Source organism: Capricornis sumatraensis, chromosome 17, assembly GCF_032405125.1.
Source record: "Capricornis sumatraensis isolate serow.1 chromosome 17, serow.2, whole genome shotgun sequence".
In the NCBI taxonomy this organism is placed as follows: Eukaryota; Metazoa; Chordata; class Mammalia; order Artiodactyla; family Bovidae; genus Capricornis; species Capricornis sumatraensis.
This window is the reverse complement of record NC_091085.1, coordinates 63,975,945-63,994,406: the sequence shown is the minus strand read 5'-3', so window position 1 is coordinate 63,994,406 and position 18,462 is coordinate 63,975,945. Positions and strand designations below refer to the sequence as shown.

Genomic DNA, 18,462 nt, shown 5'->3' with positions numbered 1-18,462 from the left:
TAGGAAATGTCTTTTCACTGTGATAGTTATTAACATTTCTACTGACTTGCAGGAGACTGCAGAGAGTGAAATGCAACCTGGACCTTGGAAAAACATGTAAAGGCTGTGGTGCTGAATAATTAAGGCTGCTGAAAGCATTACGAGAACTCTAGACACCTTTGAGTCCAAAGTGCTATCTCTGGGAGTGCAGGCCTTTATAAATCATACTATGGCTTCAAATGTAATGGGGCAGAGTACCACTTACTGAATTATAGATGTTCCCTGTAAGGTGGTCTCTGCCCAAAATGGTTTCCATATAAATTCTGCATCATCTTAATTTCTGTTTCCTTGCAGACTTGGCCTGTTTGGTAGCATGAATTGTAGATCTTTCATTACATTTAGGTTAAATATTAAAAGTGAATGATAAACTACACTGGCAGAAGTGAATATTAGAATTTTATGTAGTCTCAGATTTCCTTAAAGCCGTCCTCATAAGCAAGAAAATTCTAGATGCTTTCTTTCCTTAAAAAGTTGCATGGAATACTCAGCAGAAATCACCACCCATCTGTTCAACTAACAGATACATACCCTGTGGCAATAACTCCACCATGTGGAAAAAATGTGCAGCAAAGACCATTGGTCATAGGAGCAAACGCAATCGGAGTCTTCAGTTCCAGGGCCCAGATCCTGAGGAGCCTGGAGGAGAATGGGACGCGTCAGTAGGCCTGAGGTCAAGACCCTGAAGGTGATGGTACAAGTCCTTTCAAGCACTTGGCTCTGAGGCTGCATAAAGAGGTTTCTCTTCATTACCTGTCATCTGCCACTGTGGCGAGGTACAAGCCTTCGGGGGAGAAGCACACAGATCTCAGGGAGCTGATGTGGACGTCGCTGTCATCCATGGGGGGGTTGAGCTGGGTGTGGCTGAGGAGGACACAGGACAGTAGGTGGGCCTGGAGTTTCGGCCACCCTGCACCCTTCAGTGTTCGTCCCCAGGCAGGAGGCCAAACTGCCTCAGCCACGAAGAGGTTCCAGACATGTCTTAGACCCTATGTGGAAAACCTGGGGATTTGCAGACTGGGTAAAAGACACCTGGAAACAAGTGCATTTCATAGCTCCAGTGTCTCATGGAGAGGGCTGAAGAGTTACCAACACTCCCTGTGCTAATTTCCTTATGCAAAGTAGGTCAGCCCTCACTTTAATGCCCCAGTACAAACTGAAAGTCTTTTTTAGGCTAAGATACATGATAATTATAGGACTACCTATTATTTGCTTCAGAAAACAACAGAGACAAAGGGGGAAAGGAGACTAAGTTGGTGAGAACAAGAAAACTCACTTTGGAAATAACAGTTTCGATAAGAGGATCATTCTGAACCTGTTACTACAGTTATTAGTAAATGGAAAGAGAGAGTCACTGTGAGGTTTCATAATGCTGAATCCAAGCAATACAGTGAGCCTCTGATCACAGGAGACTTGAAGGCACTGGGGGCTCATTTGAGAATGCCACTGACAAACACTGCTGCACACCAGTGCCTTAGAACAGGCAGGACCACACTGCGTCCGGCACCAAGACAGGTTTCTCATCGCTCACCCCACCAGGAAGCTGAAGCAGGGGAGCGGTCCTTACTGGAGTGATCGCAGCCGCTCGCCGGTGTAGGGGTCCCACATGATCACATTGGTATCATAAGAAGCCGTGACGAGCAAGGCAGAGTCAGGGGAGAAGTCACAAGACACCACGCTGCTCTGGTGGCCCTCTAGCTTCCGAATTAACGTGTAGGAACGCATGCTCCACAGAAAGACCTATGGGAAGAGCAGGTGCCTGGTCAGGGTGGAGACAGCACTCAGGACACGACGAGTGAGGGGAAGGTACAACCCTGCCTCTCCCAGCTCTACAGCCAGGGGAAGCCAAGCTCTCTACCCGCTCTTCTATGTTTCTTCCAGAGCGTGTCATTTGAGCTTAAATAAAGTGATGGGTCTGAATTCTTGAGGCGCCTAAGCAAGGGACATGCTCAAGACGCTTACTTTAAGGGAGATCAATTGACTGACCTCAGGAAGATGGCCACCAACATGGCTCAGGGGAGGGATCTGGGTTCTGCTTCTGAGCTCTCTTAGCAAGGAGGGCAATGCATGCTGAAGACCTAAGCCAGTGGCTCTCTTGCCCTTTCACTTAAAACCAAAAACAGGGGTCAGAGGTGAATTCCAGGGTACCCAACAGAGCCATCTGACAACCCCCTCCCCTTTGGTTTACAGGACCACAGAAATCTGCCCCAGAGCTGTAGGTTTGACCTAGCTCATTAACTTAAAACTTCTCAGAATCATTAAAAGAATAATTTTTTTCTTTCCTTTAAGAAAACTCTCGTTTTCACCTAGTTCCAAACCTCAAATCAATGATTAACCTCTTGGGCCATACCAAATAGTGGACTCTCTAACTTTCCCAAGTCAGTCATAGCAACCAACAGCCCAATGCAGACACAAAACTCAAACGGTTTCCAAACTGTTCCTGGGTTTCCAGTACTTTTCCTGTAATAGATAGGATTTCAGGACAAAGTTCAAGAAGGTTCTCTATGTTTTATGATTTGAAATGGAAATCCTAATCAGATGGATTCAGATTAGATGGTTCGAAGGAAATATGGATCCAAGTGTGGGTTGCAACTTTTAAAATCTTAGACTCTGAGGGGGAAAGACATTTTAAAAGCACCACTTTCCCATCTTGTGAAGGCAAACGGCCCTCCAGTGATGGAGCGGGTCCGTGTCACAGTGCAAATCAGAAGGCAGGCATGCAGGAGGGGCCTCAGCGGGCAGCGTGGCTCCCGCTGGGGTGGATCTGCAGTCGAGTTTCAAGGACACTGGCTCGCTTACCCTCTCACACACAGGCCTCCACGTCTCATGGAACTGAAGCAACACAGCAAAGGGCACCCCTAGTTTGAGACTCACCGATTTTTCTCCGGCCGCGGAACATAGCATGCTGCAGTCTGGTGAGATGGAGCAGCAGTAAACCCACTGCAGGTGGCCCGATAACACCTGGATCTGTTTACCTGGGAGAAGGGGGAGCACACAGTTAGCCAACTCCCAGAACCACAAAGCAGGAACCCCAAAAACCAGCGGTGGTGGCCCCCCTACCTGCTATATCCAGCGGTTCTCCAGCAGCTGAGCCCACACTCCCCCGTTTTTATTTTTATTTGGAAGACAGTTGCTTTATAATATTGTGTTGGTTTCTGCCATACATCAACATAAATCTGCCATAGGTATATATACATCCCCTCCCTCTTGAACCTCCCTCCCACCCCATCCCACCCACTCTGGATTGTCACAGAGCATAGGTTTGAGCTCTCTGAGTCATACAGAAAATTTCCACTGGCTACCTCTTCTACATATGATAGTGTATCTGTTTCCATGTTACTCTGTCCATTCATCCCATCCTCTCCTCCCCCACTGTGTTCACAAGTCTGTTCTCTGTCTACATATCCACTGCTGCCCTGCAAATAGGTTTTATCAGTACCATCTTTCTAGATTTGGGCTCCTTTTTTAATGCAGAGACATATGACAAGACTTGTCATTTAAATGCCTGAAACCTATTAACGTGACATTACAGTGCCCAAGGGAAATCATTACCAACTGCTTCACCAAAATCCACAAGGTCAATGGGATAAGGGCTGGCCACAGATTAGACTGGACACGTTCCTTTTATAGCAGACTATTCTTTTCAGGTCCTCCAACCACCTGGATTACTCTGAAGCATCCTCTCAAATGTCAGACCTTCAATTCTGTCACTCATGCTCTGTAATGGCTTCCCCCAGTCACAGGACCCCACTCTCCACACCTCGCCAGGATGAATGGATGGGCAGTGGTGCAGGGTCATTAGGGCCATGTGCTCTGAGGCAGGCAAACTTGGGCTTGAACCCTGGCTCCACTGCCTACTCAGTGCATTATGCTGGGACACTCATTTCATCTCTCCAGGTCTCCATTTTGGGAAAAAATCAAATGCCCATCAACAGAGGAATCGATGGATAAAGGGTAGTATTTCACCTGTTAAGTCACATGAAATTAAGGAACTAGATTTTCTACGGAGTGTTTAATTTTAAAAAAAAAAGCAAGAAGCAAAAAAAATGTAAAAAACGAGATTCCATTTTTGTGAGACAATGACCCCCAAATCCATAAATGGAAATGTGAGTGTCTGAATAGATTATGTAAGTATAGAGAAAAGCATGGAAGGAAGCATGGAAGGCTCTTAGCACGGGTGACAGCACTACAGGGGGAACTATGGAGGAATACAGTTGAGGGGAGGGTGAGACTGCTTAGGGGGAGAAACCCCAACAAAGGCCGGGAATGTCTATGGTCGTATATATGCATTTATGAGTTATGTGTATGTGTGAGTATATATTGGAAATAAATTTTTTTAAGTCGGTCATGGCTTCTTTAGCTGTAAGACGTGCACCTGCGCCCGGGTAGGTGTGAGTGACTATATCAAGGCAGGGTAGCAAGGCAGGGCCGGGTACCTAGGGACACAACTCTACCCTTCTCTCCTTGAAAGGCCCTAGTAGTTGGCCAAGGCCATTCTGTCCACTCTCGGTCCCTTCCCCTCCTTGCTGGTGGCAAGCTGCCTGCGGACACACATTACAAATGGTGTTGCCTCTGAGCAGTCCTCCCAGTCTGCAGGCCCACCTCGGACCACGCAACTACAAGCTCCACAGCAACAGGCAGAAAAGGCTCCAGGGCTCTCTGGGTGATGAGATGCCTCCAGGTAAGGCCACCACAAGCACCTCCTTAGTTGTCTGACAAGCTAGCAGGCTTGTTTCTGAGAGGAAAGGGACAGGTAAGCTGGAGCTAGAATAGTCACGACGCCACTTCCTCTTTCTGCCACCTCCCTCCACACCCACGTCCCTGCCCACATGAGGGAAAAATATCCTAGAAACAAATTCCTCTTCCTTGTGTCACCATTCCAGCTAAGGATCAACACCAGAGATGAATGGAATTCTGCATCAGGCCACTCCTCCATACTGTTCTGCTTAAAGGAAAAATGAACACCCCACTCCGCCCCACCCCTAGCCCGAGAGAATTCTTCTAACCTAGATTCTAACTATCTCTAACAGGAAGTACCCAGCATGGATGATTTCTTCTCAATCACTGGTTCTCAACCCAGGGAGACTGTGGCCCTCCATGTGGAAACCAGGCAATGTCTGGAGACATTTTTGGTTGTTAACACTGGAGAAGGTGCTACTGGCATCTCATGGGTACGAGAAGTATACTGCTCCACAATCAAAAACCCACAGGTTGGCCCATAAGAATTATCTAGCCCAAAGTGCAAGAGTGCCAGAGCTGAGAAAAGCTATGCTATACCACGTATTTTCATCAGGGATGAAAACTGGTTCTTGATGGTCAGAAAAATCTTACCTCTTTTATGTACAAAGCATAGATAAGCATTCAGCACTTGAAGAGACACAGTGTATCTCTGTATCTCTGGTATGAAAATCTCCCAGGTAGTCGGGGGGTGGGGGTGGTGCTAGGAAAAGTATGTCTAAAAAGTCTCCTTAGGAGGCACTAATGGAAAAAAGGTTAAGAAACACTGTCCTGGATAAAATGACACTGGTCAAGCAGAGACAGGGGCAAATAAAGAGTATATGGCGGCTTCCAAGTCATCCCTTCACCTCCATACCATGTTTGTTCAGGTCCCAGATGCGAAGAGTCTTATCCCGAGATGCAGAAACCAAAATCAAACTGCCACTGGGTGTGAAGCTGAGATCTCTCACGACATCCTGATGGCCGGAAAGATTCAAAAGCAGGAGCCCTAGAGTGAGAGAGCAGGGCACTAAGTCAGGGGGAGGCGAAGCCCTGGTCCTTGGGTCACGGCCACACCCCTCAGTCAACAGGCCGTCCCTGATCAGAATGTGCAAGCGAGCCCTAGGGGCCTTGATCCCAGCCAGAAATGACCTACCTGTCTGTACCTCCCAAATCTTGATTTGCCCATCGTTGAGCCCAGTAGCAAGGATCAGGCAAGAGACGTCTGGCACCTGCGGATGGTGGCGAGCCCAGAGTTTCTTGCTGGGTGGAGAAGGCCATGGGCTGAAGGCCAAGCCCCAGACAATCTGCCCACAGTCCAGTGTCTTCTCCTTTGGGCTGCCTCGCCCTTTTGTCTCATTTTTGCTGCTTCGACTTTTGGCTTCAAACCCTTTAGGGATGCTAGGGAAAGCAGAAGAGTTCTTAATGAATCTGAAACTGCCACCAAGTCAACCAACCTTTCACTCTGGGCCATCTAAGCCTTTGAAGTCCTAGAAACAACTTTGGTGAATTCTAGCATGACTTTCAGAGAAGGCCAATGGCAACGCACTCCAGTACTCTTGCCTGGAAAATCCCATGGGCGGAGGAGCCTGGTAGGCTGCAGTCCACGGGGTCGCGAAGAGTCAGACACAACTGAGTGACTTCACTTTAACTTTTCACTTTCATGCATTGGAGAAGGAAATAGCAACCCACTCCAGTGTTCTTGCCTGGAGAATCCCAGGGATGGGGGAGCCTGGTGGGCTGCCATCTATGGGGTCACACAGAGTCGGACACAACTGAAGTGACTTAGCAGCAGCAGCAGCATGACTTTTCTTCCTGTTTCTTTTTAGAATGCTTGTAACAGGGACTTCATTGGCCGTGGCTCATTCCACTTCTGACAGCCCTGCAGTGGCGTGACCTGCCTTGTGGGAGAGAACTAGATCACAGATGCTCCAGGGAGTCATTCTCTTCTTTGGAAAGTTCTCCCAGGTTTTGGTGCATGGAAGGAGAGAGACATTCAGTGTTCCTCATGAGAAAGAAAGCATGCTGTAGGTCTGGAACTAGGACAGAACTTAGAGCCTGATTACACATTTGCTACTCTTCTGCCTCATAATACTCCTTTATCTCTGGGTTAGAAAGCACCCCAAGAGCAGAAAGTAAACCCCTTTCTGGCCAACAGTTTGCTTAGTACACATGATTTCCACCTTCCCTCACTTTGCTCTGATCCATGAGTGAGGCTCTTTCATTTCTTTTCTGATGACTCTTCCAGCCCAGGAACCAACCAGCAGGGCATCAAGGAAACAACTCAGAGCTGTTCAGAGGTACGCTGACCTCAAAGATCTTGTAGCGCAAGCCTTGCCTTTTACCTTCTACTTATGCTGAAACACAGGCCTAGACAAGCTAAATAAGACTCTGTCCCTAAGAAACAGGGCCCTGCCCACACTCTGCCGCACATACCTCTCAAAGGAACAAGCAATTAAACTGCCCTGCAGTTCAGCCTGCAAATGCAGTTTCTGGCCTGTGGTATACTTTGTCAGTGCAAGTACTCAGTCCTGCTTTTCTACCTGACTCTGATCACACTCTCGGGTTTATCAAGCTGAAGGAACGGTGATGATAAAGCTGCAACTCATTTCCATGAAAAATCCTATAGTCGACGTACATGCAGCTGAACCTCTTTTTGTATTACATTTGTTTCCCCAAAATTAGGTAAATCACGCTTTTGTCAATCACGTGGTTGAAATATATTAAAGAATTTTAACCAAGTTCACCTACAAAACTGGCAGCAAGAGACTGAGGCCAGTGTAGATTCTTTCAGCTCTGGAAACTCTATTATTCCATAGCAGAGGCTGGCAGGGAGTGCCCAGGTGGGCAGTCTGTTTTGCACACAAAGTTTGCTTGTTTGCCTGCATCTCATCAAGGGTCGCTTAGACCCTCTAGCAGCAGAGCTGACTTGTCCTGATGGAGACATATGCCCCAAAGCCAAAATATTTACTATCTGGGCCTTTAAAGAAGAAGTTTGCTGACTCCTGGTCTAAATGGCCAAATGTGCTCTGAAAATTTGTCATTCTGACAGAACACCTGAATACGACAGTTAACGTCTTTTCAGTGAAGGCTGCCCGGTGCACACGTAGCCCCAAACAGGCCTATACATGCACGTCAAAGACCTGCTCTGACTTGGGAGCCCAAGCTGGCCATGCGACAGCTCTGCAGGACAGCTTGGAACCTCCAAAGTTACCTTTTATTTCTTTTATAAAATCCTAATTTCTGTATTTGAATTAAGAGATACATCTGTAGCTACTTTAGTCCAAAGGAATTAAGGCACATTTATATTTCAATTCATTTTAACATCATAGATTTTTTTTCTGGAACAAGATTTTAAAATATCCATACGTGGGATAGAGATAACTTTCCCAGGGCCACAAAATCAGAGGCAGAATCAGAGCCAAGCCTTGGGTGTCCTAGCCTAGTGTCCAGCAAATGCCTTGGACTTCAGAGTCTGCAATGAATTCAAAGGGTGAGCCACATGGAAGGTAGGGGGTAGCTCGGGGCCAGGGTAGAGTCATTAGAACTTAAATTCATCAAAATTAAAGTGTCTGAAAATGTTATTTCTAAAAGTAGTACATTATTTCATTAATATCAATTATTTGCTCAATCTTGAAAGCACTATATGATTTCTTGTGTGTAACAATCCTAACAAGAATATAAAGGACTCAGATTTTCTCTTTTAAAGAACTTTTAAAATAACAATTATTTCAAACTATAAAAATAATAGTGGAAAATGGGGAAATTTTGGAGATGAGAAAATTATAAAAATTACCAGATCCTAATGACAAAGATCCATCTAGTCAAAGCTATGGTTTTTCTAGTAGTCATGTATGAATGTGAGAGTTGGATTATAAAGAAAGCTGAGCATTGAGAATTGATGCTTTTGAACTGTGGTGTTGGAGAAGACTCTTGAGAGTCCCTTGGATTGCAAGGAGATCCAACCAGTCCATCCTAAAGGAAATCGGCCCTGAATATTCACTGGAAAGACTGATGCTGAAGCTAAAACTCCAACACTGGAAAAGACCTTGATGCTGGGAAGGATTGAAGGTGGGAGAAGAAGAGGACAACAGAGGATGAGATAGTTGGATGGCATCACTGACTTGACGGACACGAGTTTGAGCAAACTCCGGGAGATGGTGAAGGACAGGGAAGCCTGGTGTGCTACAGTCCATGAGGTCGCAAAGAGTCAGACATGACTGAGCGACTGAACTGAACACCACTCTAACCACAGTAAACACTGTACCATGAATTTTTATTTATGTATATACATGTTTTTCAAAAACAAATTTGGGATCGTACTGCACAGAGTTTCATAGCTTGCTTTTCTGAGTAAACCTTGTACTGTAAATATTTCCTCAAGTTATTACTCTTCAAAATATATGGTTTTTCCCTAAAATAAGTAATATGCCATTTAACATGCTAAACATGTTCCCTTCATTATATTAAACAAAAGATGCACAAAAAAGGGTTAATGCTCAAATTTCTATTTTCCTTAATTAATATGGGAAAGACATATTATGTCTAGGAGATCAACCCTGGGATTTCTTTGGAAGGAATGATGCTAAAGCTGAAGCTCCAGTACTTTGGCCACCTCATACAAAGATCTGACTCATTGGAAAAGACTCTGATGCTTGGAGGGATTGGGGGCAGGAGGAGAAGGGGACGACCGAGGATGAGATGGCTGGATGGCATCACGGATTCGATGGACGTGAGTCTGAGTGAACTCCGGGAGACAGTGATGGACAGGGAGGCCTGGCATGCTGCAATTCATGGGGTCACAAAGAGTTGGACACGACTGAGCGACTGAACTGAACTGAATATATATATATTTGAATACAGAAGTGATTTTCAAGGAAATAACAGATTTTCCACTTTATGCTTTTTTAAAAAATTATTTTTCAGACTAAATCTACGTCATACCCAAGTCTGGATACGAAGCTGAATCCCTTGCATTTAGACTGGGGGATTAATAAATAATGAATGATCTTAACATTTTCATTAAACGAGTATAGAAGGAACTGAAAAATGTGATTTAAAAAAAACAAAAAAAAAACCCAGGGCTTCCCTGGTGGCTCAGTGGTAAAAAGTCCCCCTGCCAATGCAGGAGACACGGGTATGATTCCTGATCCAGTAAGATCCCACATGCTGTGGAGCAACTATTGAGCCTGTGCTCTAGAGCCCAGGCACTGCGACTACTGAGCCCACCGTGTGGCAACTACTGAAGCCAAAGCAACCGAGAGCCTGTGCTCTGCAACAGGAGAAACCACAGTAACGAGGAGCCCTCGAACCACAGCTACAGAGGAGCCCCCGCTCGCCACAGCCAGCGAAAAGTTTGCACAGCAATGAAGACCAAACGCAACTGTAAATAAATAAACATTAAAAAAAAAAAGCCTACACTGCAATCTTTGATGGCTGCAAAAATATCAGATGGCAATGCCATAATTTCTCCTTAACCGTTCTTGTTACCAGTTTTTAAGCTATTTCTGATTTTTAACTATCACATGATTAATTTCATGTTGAAAAGCAGTGTATGTAATACATGACCTCCCATTTACAGCAACATGGGGGAACCTAGAGGCTGTCCTACTGAGTGAAGTAAGTTAGAGAAAAACAAATAACACAGTATAGCACTTATATGTAGAATCTAAAAAAAAAGCTACAAATGTACTTATTTTACAAAACAGAAACAGAGTTGCATATGTAGAAAATAATGTTATGGTTATGGGAAAAAAGGGGAGGGATAAATTGGGAGACTGGGATTGACAAATACACATTACTATATATAAAATAGATAACAACTAAGGACCAACTATACAGCACAGAGAACTCTATTCAATATTCCATAATAACCTATATGGGAAATAAATCTAAAAAAGAGAGGATAAATGTGTATGTATAACTGATTCACTTTGCTGAACAGCAGAAAATAATACAACATTGTAGATAACTATATGCCAATGAAATTTTTTTAAAAAACAAATAAATAGATGACCTCATTTCTGAGATTTTTTGATTGCAGGAAGAGCAGTTTTAAGATCGTTGAAATGGCCTTCCTTCCAGAAAATGCACACATGTACATTCCTCAGCCCCTGCAGCATCCAAAGTACTCATCTTAGCAAACTTGCATCATCATTACCTATTATCAAGGCAACAAGCTTCAGACCGGACTTATGAAAAACTTTAATAAGCTACTTATAAAATGCTTAAAGCAAAACAAATGAGACCTTCAAGGGCAGGGGCCATGTTTAATATATTTCAGAATTCTCAGCCCTTGGCTCCCGGTCAGGCAAGGGAGACGTGCAAAAAATGCTGGCTGAATCAATAAATACAGACATAGAGTTGCCCTGGGACAAATGAAAAAAATGCAGATGCTCCCATCTGACCGGAAGCTCACAGCCTTCAAACACTGAGACTTGTCCAGCGCAGAGAAAGAAAAGCTAGTTCATATCAGAAACAACTTGGTTGATAACAAAAAACGCAACTAGCCAATTTTAAAATGGCCCAAGGATCTGAATAGACATTTCTCCCAAAAAGATAGGCAAAGGGCCAGTAAGCACACGGTGTGGGGAGAGGGGGCGGGGGGCCGGGAGGCACAACATCAGCAGTCAATAGGGAAATGCAAATCAAAGCCACAATGAGATGCCACTTCACACCCACTCCGATGGCTATCCTGCAAGTGTTGGTGAGGTTGTGGAAAGTCTGGGAATCTCCAACACTGCTGCTGGGATTATGAAATGGTGCAACCACTCTGGAAAACAGCCTGACATGCCCTCAAATGGTTAAACGTATATGAAAACATACATCCACACAAGATACGAAAACATATCCACACAAGAACCAGTGCGGAAGTGTTCGCAGCAGTGTTATTTTTTATAGACAGAAAGTGAAAACAACCTAAATGCTCACCAGCTGATAAACTTATAAAACAAAATGTTATGTCTCCATAAAAAGGAATATCATTTGGGAAATTAAGTCATGGACCATGCTAAAACACAGATAACCATGAAAATAGTACCTAAGTGAAAGAAGCCAGTCAGAAGATGACATAACGTTATGATTCGATTCATATGAAATGCCTAGAATAGGCAAATCTTTAAAGACAGAAAGCAGATTAGAAGCTGGTCAGGGCTGGAGCGGAGAAAGGTATTAAAGAATGATGGGTTTCTTTTGGGGGTGACAAAAACGTTCTAAGATTGGTCATGATGATGGATGCACAAACTCTGTAAATATACTGAAGTCACTTAACTGTACACTTTAAATGGGAAAATTGTATAGTATGTAAATTATACCTCAATAAAGCTGTTAAAAAAAGACACTCGGGGCTATCAACAGAATGAGTTTCACAGGTACAGGATGAAGGACCCTGGAAACCCCGATGATCAATTTCTGAACTGTTTGGCCACCTTCCCTCTCCTGCTCTTGGGCAGGAAGTCATTTGGGAAAGTTCCCAGGACATCTTCATTCCTTTGGGTGTGAAAGAACTTACAACTGCTCCTCCAGAGGCCAGGGGATCAGCTTCACAATGCAGTGTCCTTGAGACCAGGCGAACCAGGAACCATCCGGGGAGAAGGCAACGCTCCACGTTTCACAGCTCGACTTCCAATCAAACTGGTGGGGGCGCCCGGGCTTGAGTTCGGCCAGCAGCAGCGGCTCCTCTGGGGCAGGAGACAGCATACTTCAAGAAGGCACCCTCGCCTCACCGGAAAGGGCAGAGCCCAGCCCCCGAGCACCTTGCTGACTCAGACACAGGAAAGCAGAGGTCGTCCCCTGGCAAAAAGTGACAGTCTGGATTCCGAGAGGGAGTTGTCATTTAAATGACCCAGGGCAATAACAGTAGCCACAGGCCAAATTCCAGTGGGGTTACTCAGTTCTGGCACTGCTGGTTAACCGTGACTCAGAGTAACCTTTGTCAGGGTGAACCCAGCGAAGGGGGGGGCCTCGTTTTCCCATGAAAGCCCAAAGAGGAAGAAAGGAGGCATGCCAGGCAAGGATCGAGCTAGAAGGTACTGATCAGGAGGCTTTCAGATGTACTTAAGTTCTCTCCCGAAAGAAGTATTTGAAACTCACAGACTTCCCCTCACTTGCCAGCATCCCTCCCATCACCAAGGCTAACACCGGCTGCTCACCACCTCTTGATCTACCCTCCTCCTTCCATCTCCTCTCTGTTCTGGCTGAAATCTTCATCCCATCTTGCCCAGATTTTTTACAAGATTCATTTTTTTTCCTGCCCCTAGGGACCCTGCTAAAGCTGAAACACACATTACATCACAACATTTCTTTCAAATACATTCCAAGGCACCCACTTGCCTACCACTAAAGGCAACCTTCCTCCCCACCCCACTGGCCCCAGCCTCCCCTTTCCAGTCCATGCCACATGCCGGCCATACACGTCTCCCTGTCATGCCCCAAGCAACTCATTCGAGTTCACACCTGGACTCATATTCTGCTTATGAGAATCCCACCAAGATTAGCAACTGAGAAGCGTACCCAGATCTCACGCTATCAAAGCAAAAGTAAGTCCTACCCTGTTTATTTCACTGCTCTTCTGTAGTTATCAATTCCCTCTGCCCCAACCGCATCTCCAGCTTGGAATTTATACAGCCTTCTTCAAACACCAAGCCAATTCAATCCTTATTTCTTAGGGTGAAGGGTCGGGGCTGGACTGGTGCTTCTTCAACGACTTAAAGGGCAGTCCCTAATTCAACTCTATCCTCTGACAGAAGATTCTCAATGGCTGACAAAGTCCGTAAGTTCAAGGCCTTGAGAACTGATCCTTTGATTGCGATACATATGAATATAAAAACTGGCTTCCATCCTGAATGAGGTCACTGTCTGATGAGTATGTTCCACTTAGCAGTTTTGAGACAGACCCTTTTATAGCTGTTACCAGATAGATACTAATTTAACAGCTCCTGTTTTGTGTATTTTAGGACATATCTCTATATGTCTTCTCATAGTTTGACCTTGTTAAAATCAGGATGCGTCAAGTGATGACTTCTCATAGTTTAACAGGCAGTATTTTTTCAGTGATACATAACGGCAATATAATCCATGATCTCTTAGATTCAATGAATCAGATGGTAAACATGCAAATATGTATATAATATTTTCATGTGTGCATATATATATTTCCTGATGTATGCATTGTAAGAAAATACAGGGGTACATCTTATTTACATGGATATATTTTGCTGAAAATTCTCTTTAAATAGAATTTTAATAAATTATATCAAGACTTTGTGGCTTTGCTATTTAAAGAAAAATTTTTAAGTTTCCTTTGTAAAGAGAATATTCATTCCCTGAGGTTCTATGTGGAAATCTAGGTTCTGAAATATTAGGTCTGTCTAAATTGGCATTTGTACAGGCCTAGGTAATTCCTCCTAGAAATTTGTATTTTTGTATATGTGACCCTTTAACTTATACAATTACTTGTGTAATCAAGCATACTCCTCTGGATGTGAATATTTGCATGGTAGGACATTATATTTCAAATTGAAAACAAGACTCAATGTTAAGCAGCAATCCTGTAGTGTTTTCTTTATTATTTCTAGGTATCTTAAGGTAACAAGGCCCTACCCTGTCAACGCCTCCTTCATGTAATCCAGTTCTCAGTTGGGGGCACTTCTGTCCCTTGGGGACATGTGGCAATATCTGGAAATATTTTGGTTGTCCCAACTGGGGGTGGTGATGGTGCTGCTGCTGCTAACTTGCTTCAGTTGTGTCTGACCCTGTGTGACCCCATAGACGGCAGCCCACCAGGCTCCCCCGTCCCTGGGATTCTCCAGGCAAGAACACTGGAGTGGTTGCCATTTCCTTCTCAAATGCATGAAAGTGAAAAGTGAAAATGAAGTTGCTCAGTCAAGAAAATTTTCTTGTCCAACTCTTAGCGACCCCATGGACTGCAGCCTACCAGGCTCCTCTGTCGATGGGATTTTCCAGGCAAGAGTACTGACCGGAGTGGGTTGCCACTGCCTCCTCTGGGAGGTGGTGCTCCTAGTATCTAATGGGTGGAGGCCAGGGACTCTGCTAAACATCTTACAGCACACAGGACAACCACCCTCGACTCCCACAAGAAAAAAATTATTTTGCTTAAAACGTCATTGGAATGGTGTTGAGGCTGAGAAACCAGGAGTAGTCAAATATTAAACGACACTGACCTGGAGGTACATTTTTATCACCTGACTTTATTCCATCTTGGTAAGAGCCACACTTGGTTCGCTTCCTCCAGGATATGCATGTCATCCATTCTTTCAACGCCATGCAGGCTCCACACAATACGAAAAGGGGTCATCCCCGACTTCTCTCTTTTCTTGACCTCCCAATCCAGACCCATGAACAAGTTCTATCGAGCCTGCTCCCAAAAGACTTGGCAAACCTAACTTCCCTCCACCTCATGGCTGTTTATTCTCAACTATGTAACACCATCTCATCAGCATTAGCTCATCTATCCAACGTTATCTCTAAGCAGCTTCCGACTGCTCTCCTAGCCCCCTCTCTGGCCCCCACCACCCATTCTCCTCACCTCTCAGTGATCAGTTTCGATCCACCTCATAATAAAAACCTCACCCTGCCCTAGAAGTCCTGCACACAGGCCTTTTCTCACCCCTTGGTGGTGCTCAATTAGTTCCAACCTCAGGGCCTTTGCACCAGCTATTCTCTTCACCTTAGAATATGTGACAAGAGAGAGCCCTAAGAGAGGCTCCTTAGAGAGCCCTTCTCTGATCTCAAGTCAAGGTTCTTCATAACTTCTCACTTTATTTTATTTACAGCACAAACACCATGGTGATCGTTATCTGTCACCTTCCAACTAGGACATCAATGCCACAGAGTCGGGACCTTGTATGTTTATCTCCAGTGCCAAGCAGAGTTCCTGGCAGAGAGCAGGCCATCAGTAAATATTTGTGGAATAAATATACATGGTATCTCTCTATAATATACATGAAATGAAGTCCCTTAGACTGTTATGATGCCTTTGCCAAAAATTTAACATGAAATGCTTCTTAAACATAAGCCATATCCAGATTTCACACTCTATTTTTGTCATTTGGGGATTTAATCTCTTGCTATCTCAGGCTCGAGAATTCAAAGACTAAAATAAGGAGGGAAAAAAAATGAAGGAACTATGAAGATTCTGAAAGGGAGTCTGGGCCCAAACTAAACTTGGCAGCTGGAAGAGAAAGCCATAATTAGTGCAGAACTTAAAAAAAAACAACAAAACAAAAAACCCAGAGGCAAGAGGATCCAGCTTCATCTGGGATTGTACCTGCCCTGGACCTTCTTGGTGAAAAGGCCTATGGATCCGAGTTTTTTAATTAAACATTGGGATGTGTTTGGATAATCAGGCGGAGTGGAAAGATACGTACCATAGGCCTCTTCTGTGGGAGGAGATTTGTCTGTACACAGAGACGGAAGCTATGAAGGACTCTAGCTGGCAGGAAGCTTTATGATTTATCCTGCCTTAGAATCTTTACATTAGCCATTCCATCATCCTAGAAAACTCTGCCTGGCTGGCCCCAGATCCTTGTCCTGATTAGGCCTCAGTGCTGGTGTCAAGGTCCGAGGGACCTTCCTGGCCTCACTACCCAAAGTGGCCCAGTGACTTGCGTTCACTGCACTGAATTTTCCTTTTAAGCATCACTCACCCATCTTCTCTTGATTGCTTGTTTTTAGGTAAACTGTAGTTTCTCTCTTCCCCACCCTCACCTCAAACTGTTCATTGCTATCAGGCTGTACTGTCCTATGTGGTTACTAACCTTCTGAAATATGGCAAGTCCCAATTAAGATGGGTTGTTAGCTACACAATACATGCTTTATTTTGAAGACTCAGTACAAAAACAAAAATCTAAAAATGTTCAATAATTTATCATGATTATATGTTGAGGTAGATTGACAAACATTTAATTTTAAGGTTAAATCCACCTGTTTCACTTTTTTAACACTGCTACTAAAATATTTCAAATTGCATATGTGGCTTGACGTTACAGTTCTCTCAGCCAGCGCCGGCCTAGAGTGCCTGACATACAGTAGATACTCAATGAATATTTCAACGTATAAATGCATTCTAACCACTGCTCTGAAGATATCTACTGTTGCCCATTGTAATCCCATCACAAAGGCCTTTATTCAGTTTCAAAAGAACATAAAACTGACCTTTTTTTAAAACAGTAGCTTGGCAGCTCTCAGTAGCTCAGCCCACACCCCAAAACACAGTCGTCAATCATTAGGAAAAATCCAGAACTGGAAACAGATTCCTGCTAAAAAGGGAGACTAGCTCCAGATCACTGTCAGATATAAACTAAAAGGAGTCAATGGAAATGACAGCGGAAGCTAGAAAAAGATTCACGTAAGATTTCAGGCAAACAATAGAGGCCATTTAATAAGAGTTCTATGGGTAACACACTCACTGAAAAGAAAGCCCTTATCTAGATGGGAAAGTAGAGAGAGCTACCTCTACACCTGGTATTGAATAGCCTGACTCCAGCAAACAAAGAAATGTCATTTCCCAAATTAAAAAGTTACACCACCCTGGGGGAATCCCCTGATTTCAACCCACCCACCCACCAGTAATCCCTATTCCATCCAAGGAGTCAGGGAAACATAAAAACACCCACAATCATAATCTTCCAGACCAGAATGAAGCTTGCACTTCACTGGAAGAATACAAAGAGGTTCTGGAAGAAATTCTGAGCCCAGGCCTTGACCTCTTCAGAGAAATTTCCCCTAAGGAAACTGCCTTTAAGCAAGGGAGTATATTCAAGAGTTGGGACTCCCAGAATAAACCACAAGCCCACCCCAAGTTTCTATATTAGCGGGGTTTAGAGGCAAAGTGGTTGGAAAGATTCTGAAGCACGCGCCTTGAGGTTTGGCCTTAGCACAAGCACACCATTCCCACTGAGGCTCATGTTCATTTGGGCTGACCCTCCAAGGGCTTCCAATATTCTCTGACTTCTACACCGTTTTCTGATACAGCTGTTAACACGGATAAAGGCAAGTACCTCACTCATCGGTGTATCCTAACTTGTCCCCCCATCTATGTCACCAGGCTCGCAATATGGGTTTTCAAATGGAATTCCAGACCCGATTTTCATGCGCAGGCAAGTTTGAAAAGCTCCCAACCGCCCGCTAAGGCAGATACTATTATTAGCCCATTTTGCAGATACAAAAGAGACCTGTGTTAAATGGCTAGTCCACGATCACACAGCTTATATGGGGCAGAGCGGACTCCCACCCAGACCTCGAGTGCGTCACCCGACACCTGGGCACCCACCCCCTCTCGGGAATCAAAACACCCACACCTCCGAGGGCCTGGCGTCCCAACCGGGCGGTGGCGTCTGGCCCCAGGCTCCCCCCACTGTCCCGGGAGTGGGGATCCCCGCTGCACAGAGGCCCGTAGTCCCCGGGTCCGGCCGGGAGACGTTGGAGACGGGGTGGGGGCCGTTGACAGCGAAAGTGAAACAAAGCTCGGCGCCGGGCGTGCACCTCGCCGGCCGCCGACGCGGACGTCCCAGGCCCGGTGGCCCATGCCACCCCACCCCCGCGGACCGTTCCCGGGCGAGCCTGCACCCCCCGCCCCCAGGGGAACGGGCCCTGCCCCGCCGGCGGGGAACGCGCGCCGCGGCCCCACTCACCTCCGGCCTCCATGGAGGACGCGCGCGGCCTCGCGGCAGGCGGCGGGCGCCTCAGCCC

At 45.2% G+C, this 18,462-nt stretch overlaps 1 protein-coding gene across 2 annotated transcripts in view; it reads right to left on the bottom strand.

Moving 5' to 3' along the window:
• The window catches only part of WSB2 (WD repeat and SOCS box containing 2), a 22,285-nt gene extending 3,823 nt beyond the window's left edge, over positions 1-18,462 (bottom strand). Inside the window, exons 1-8 of one of the 2 annotated variants that reach the window (XM_068989435.1) lie at positions 18,405-18,462; positions 12,263-12,431; positions 5,909-6,153; positions 5,630-5,761; positions 2,911-3,011; positions 1,604-1,776; positions 790-900; positions 568-675 (exon numbers count right to left, since the gene is read on the bottom strand). In XM_068989435.1, the coding sequence (XP_068845536.1) occupies positions 568-675; positions 790-900; positions 1,604-1,776; positions 2,911-3,011; positions 5,630-5,761; positions 5,909-6,153; positions 12,263-12,431; positions 18,405-18,417 (1,052 nt within the window). In that variant the 5' untranslated portion in view covers positions 18,418-18,462. Of the gene's footprint in view, positions 1-567; positions 676-789; positions 901-1,603; positions 1,777-2,910; positions 3,012-5,629; positions 5,762-5,908; positions 6,154-12,262; positions 12,451-18,404 lie in introns of those variants that run through there. The other variant, XM_068989433.1, reaches the window with a different exon arrangement.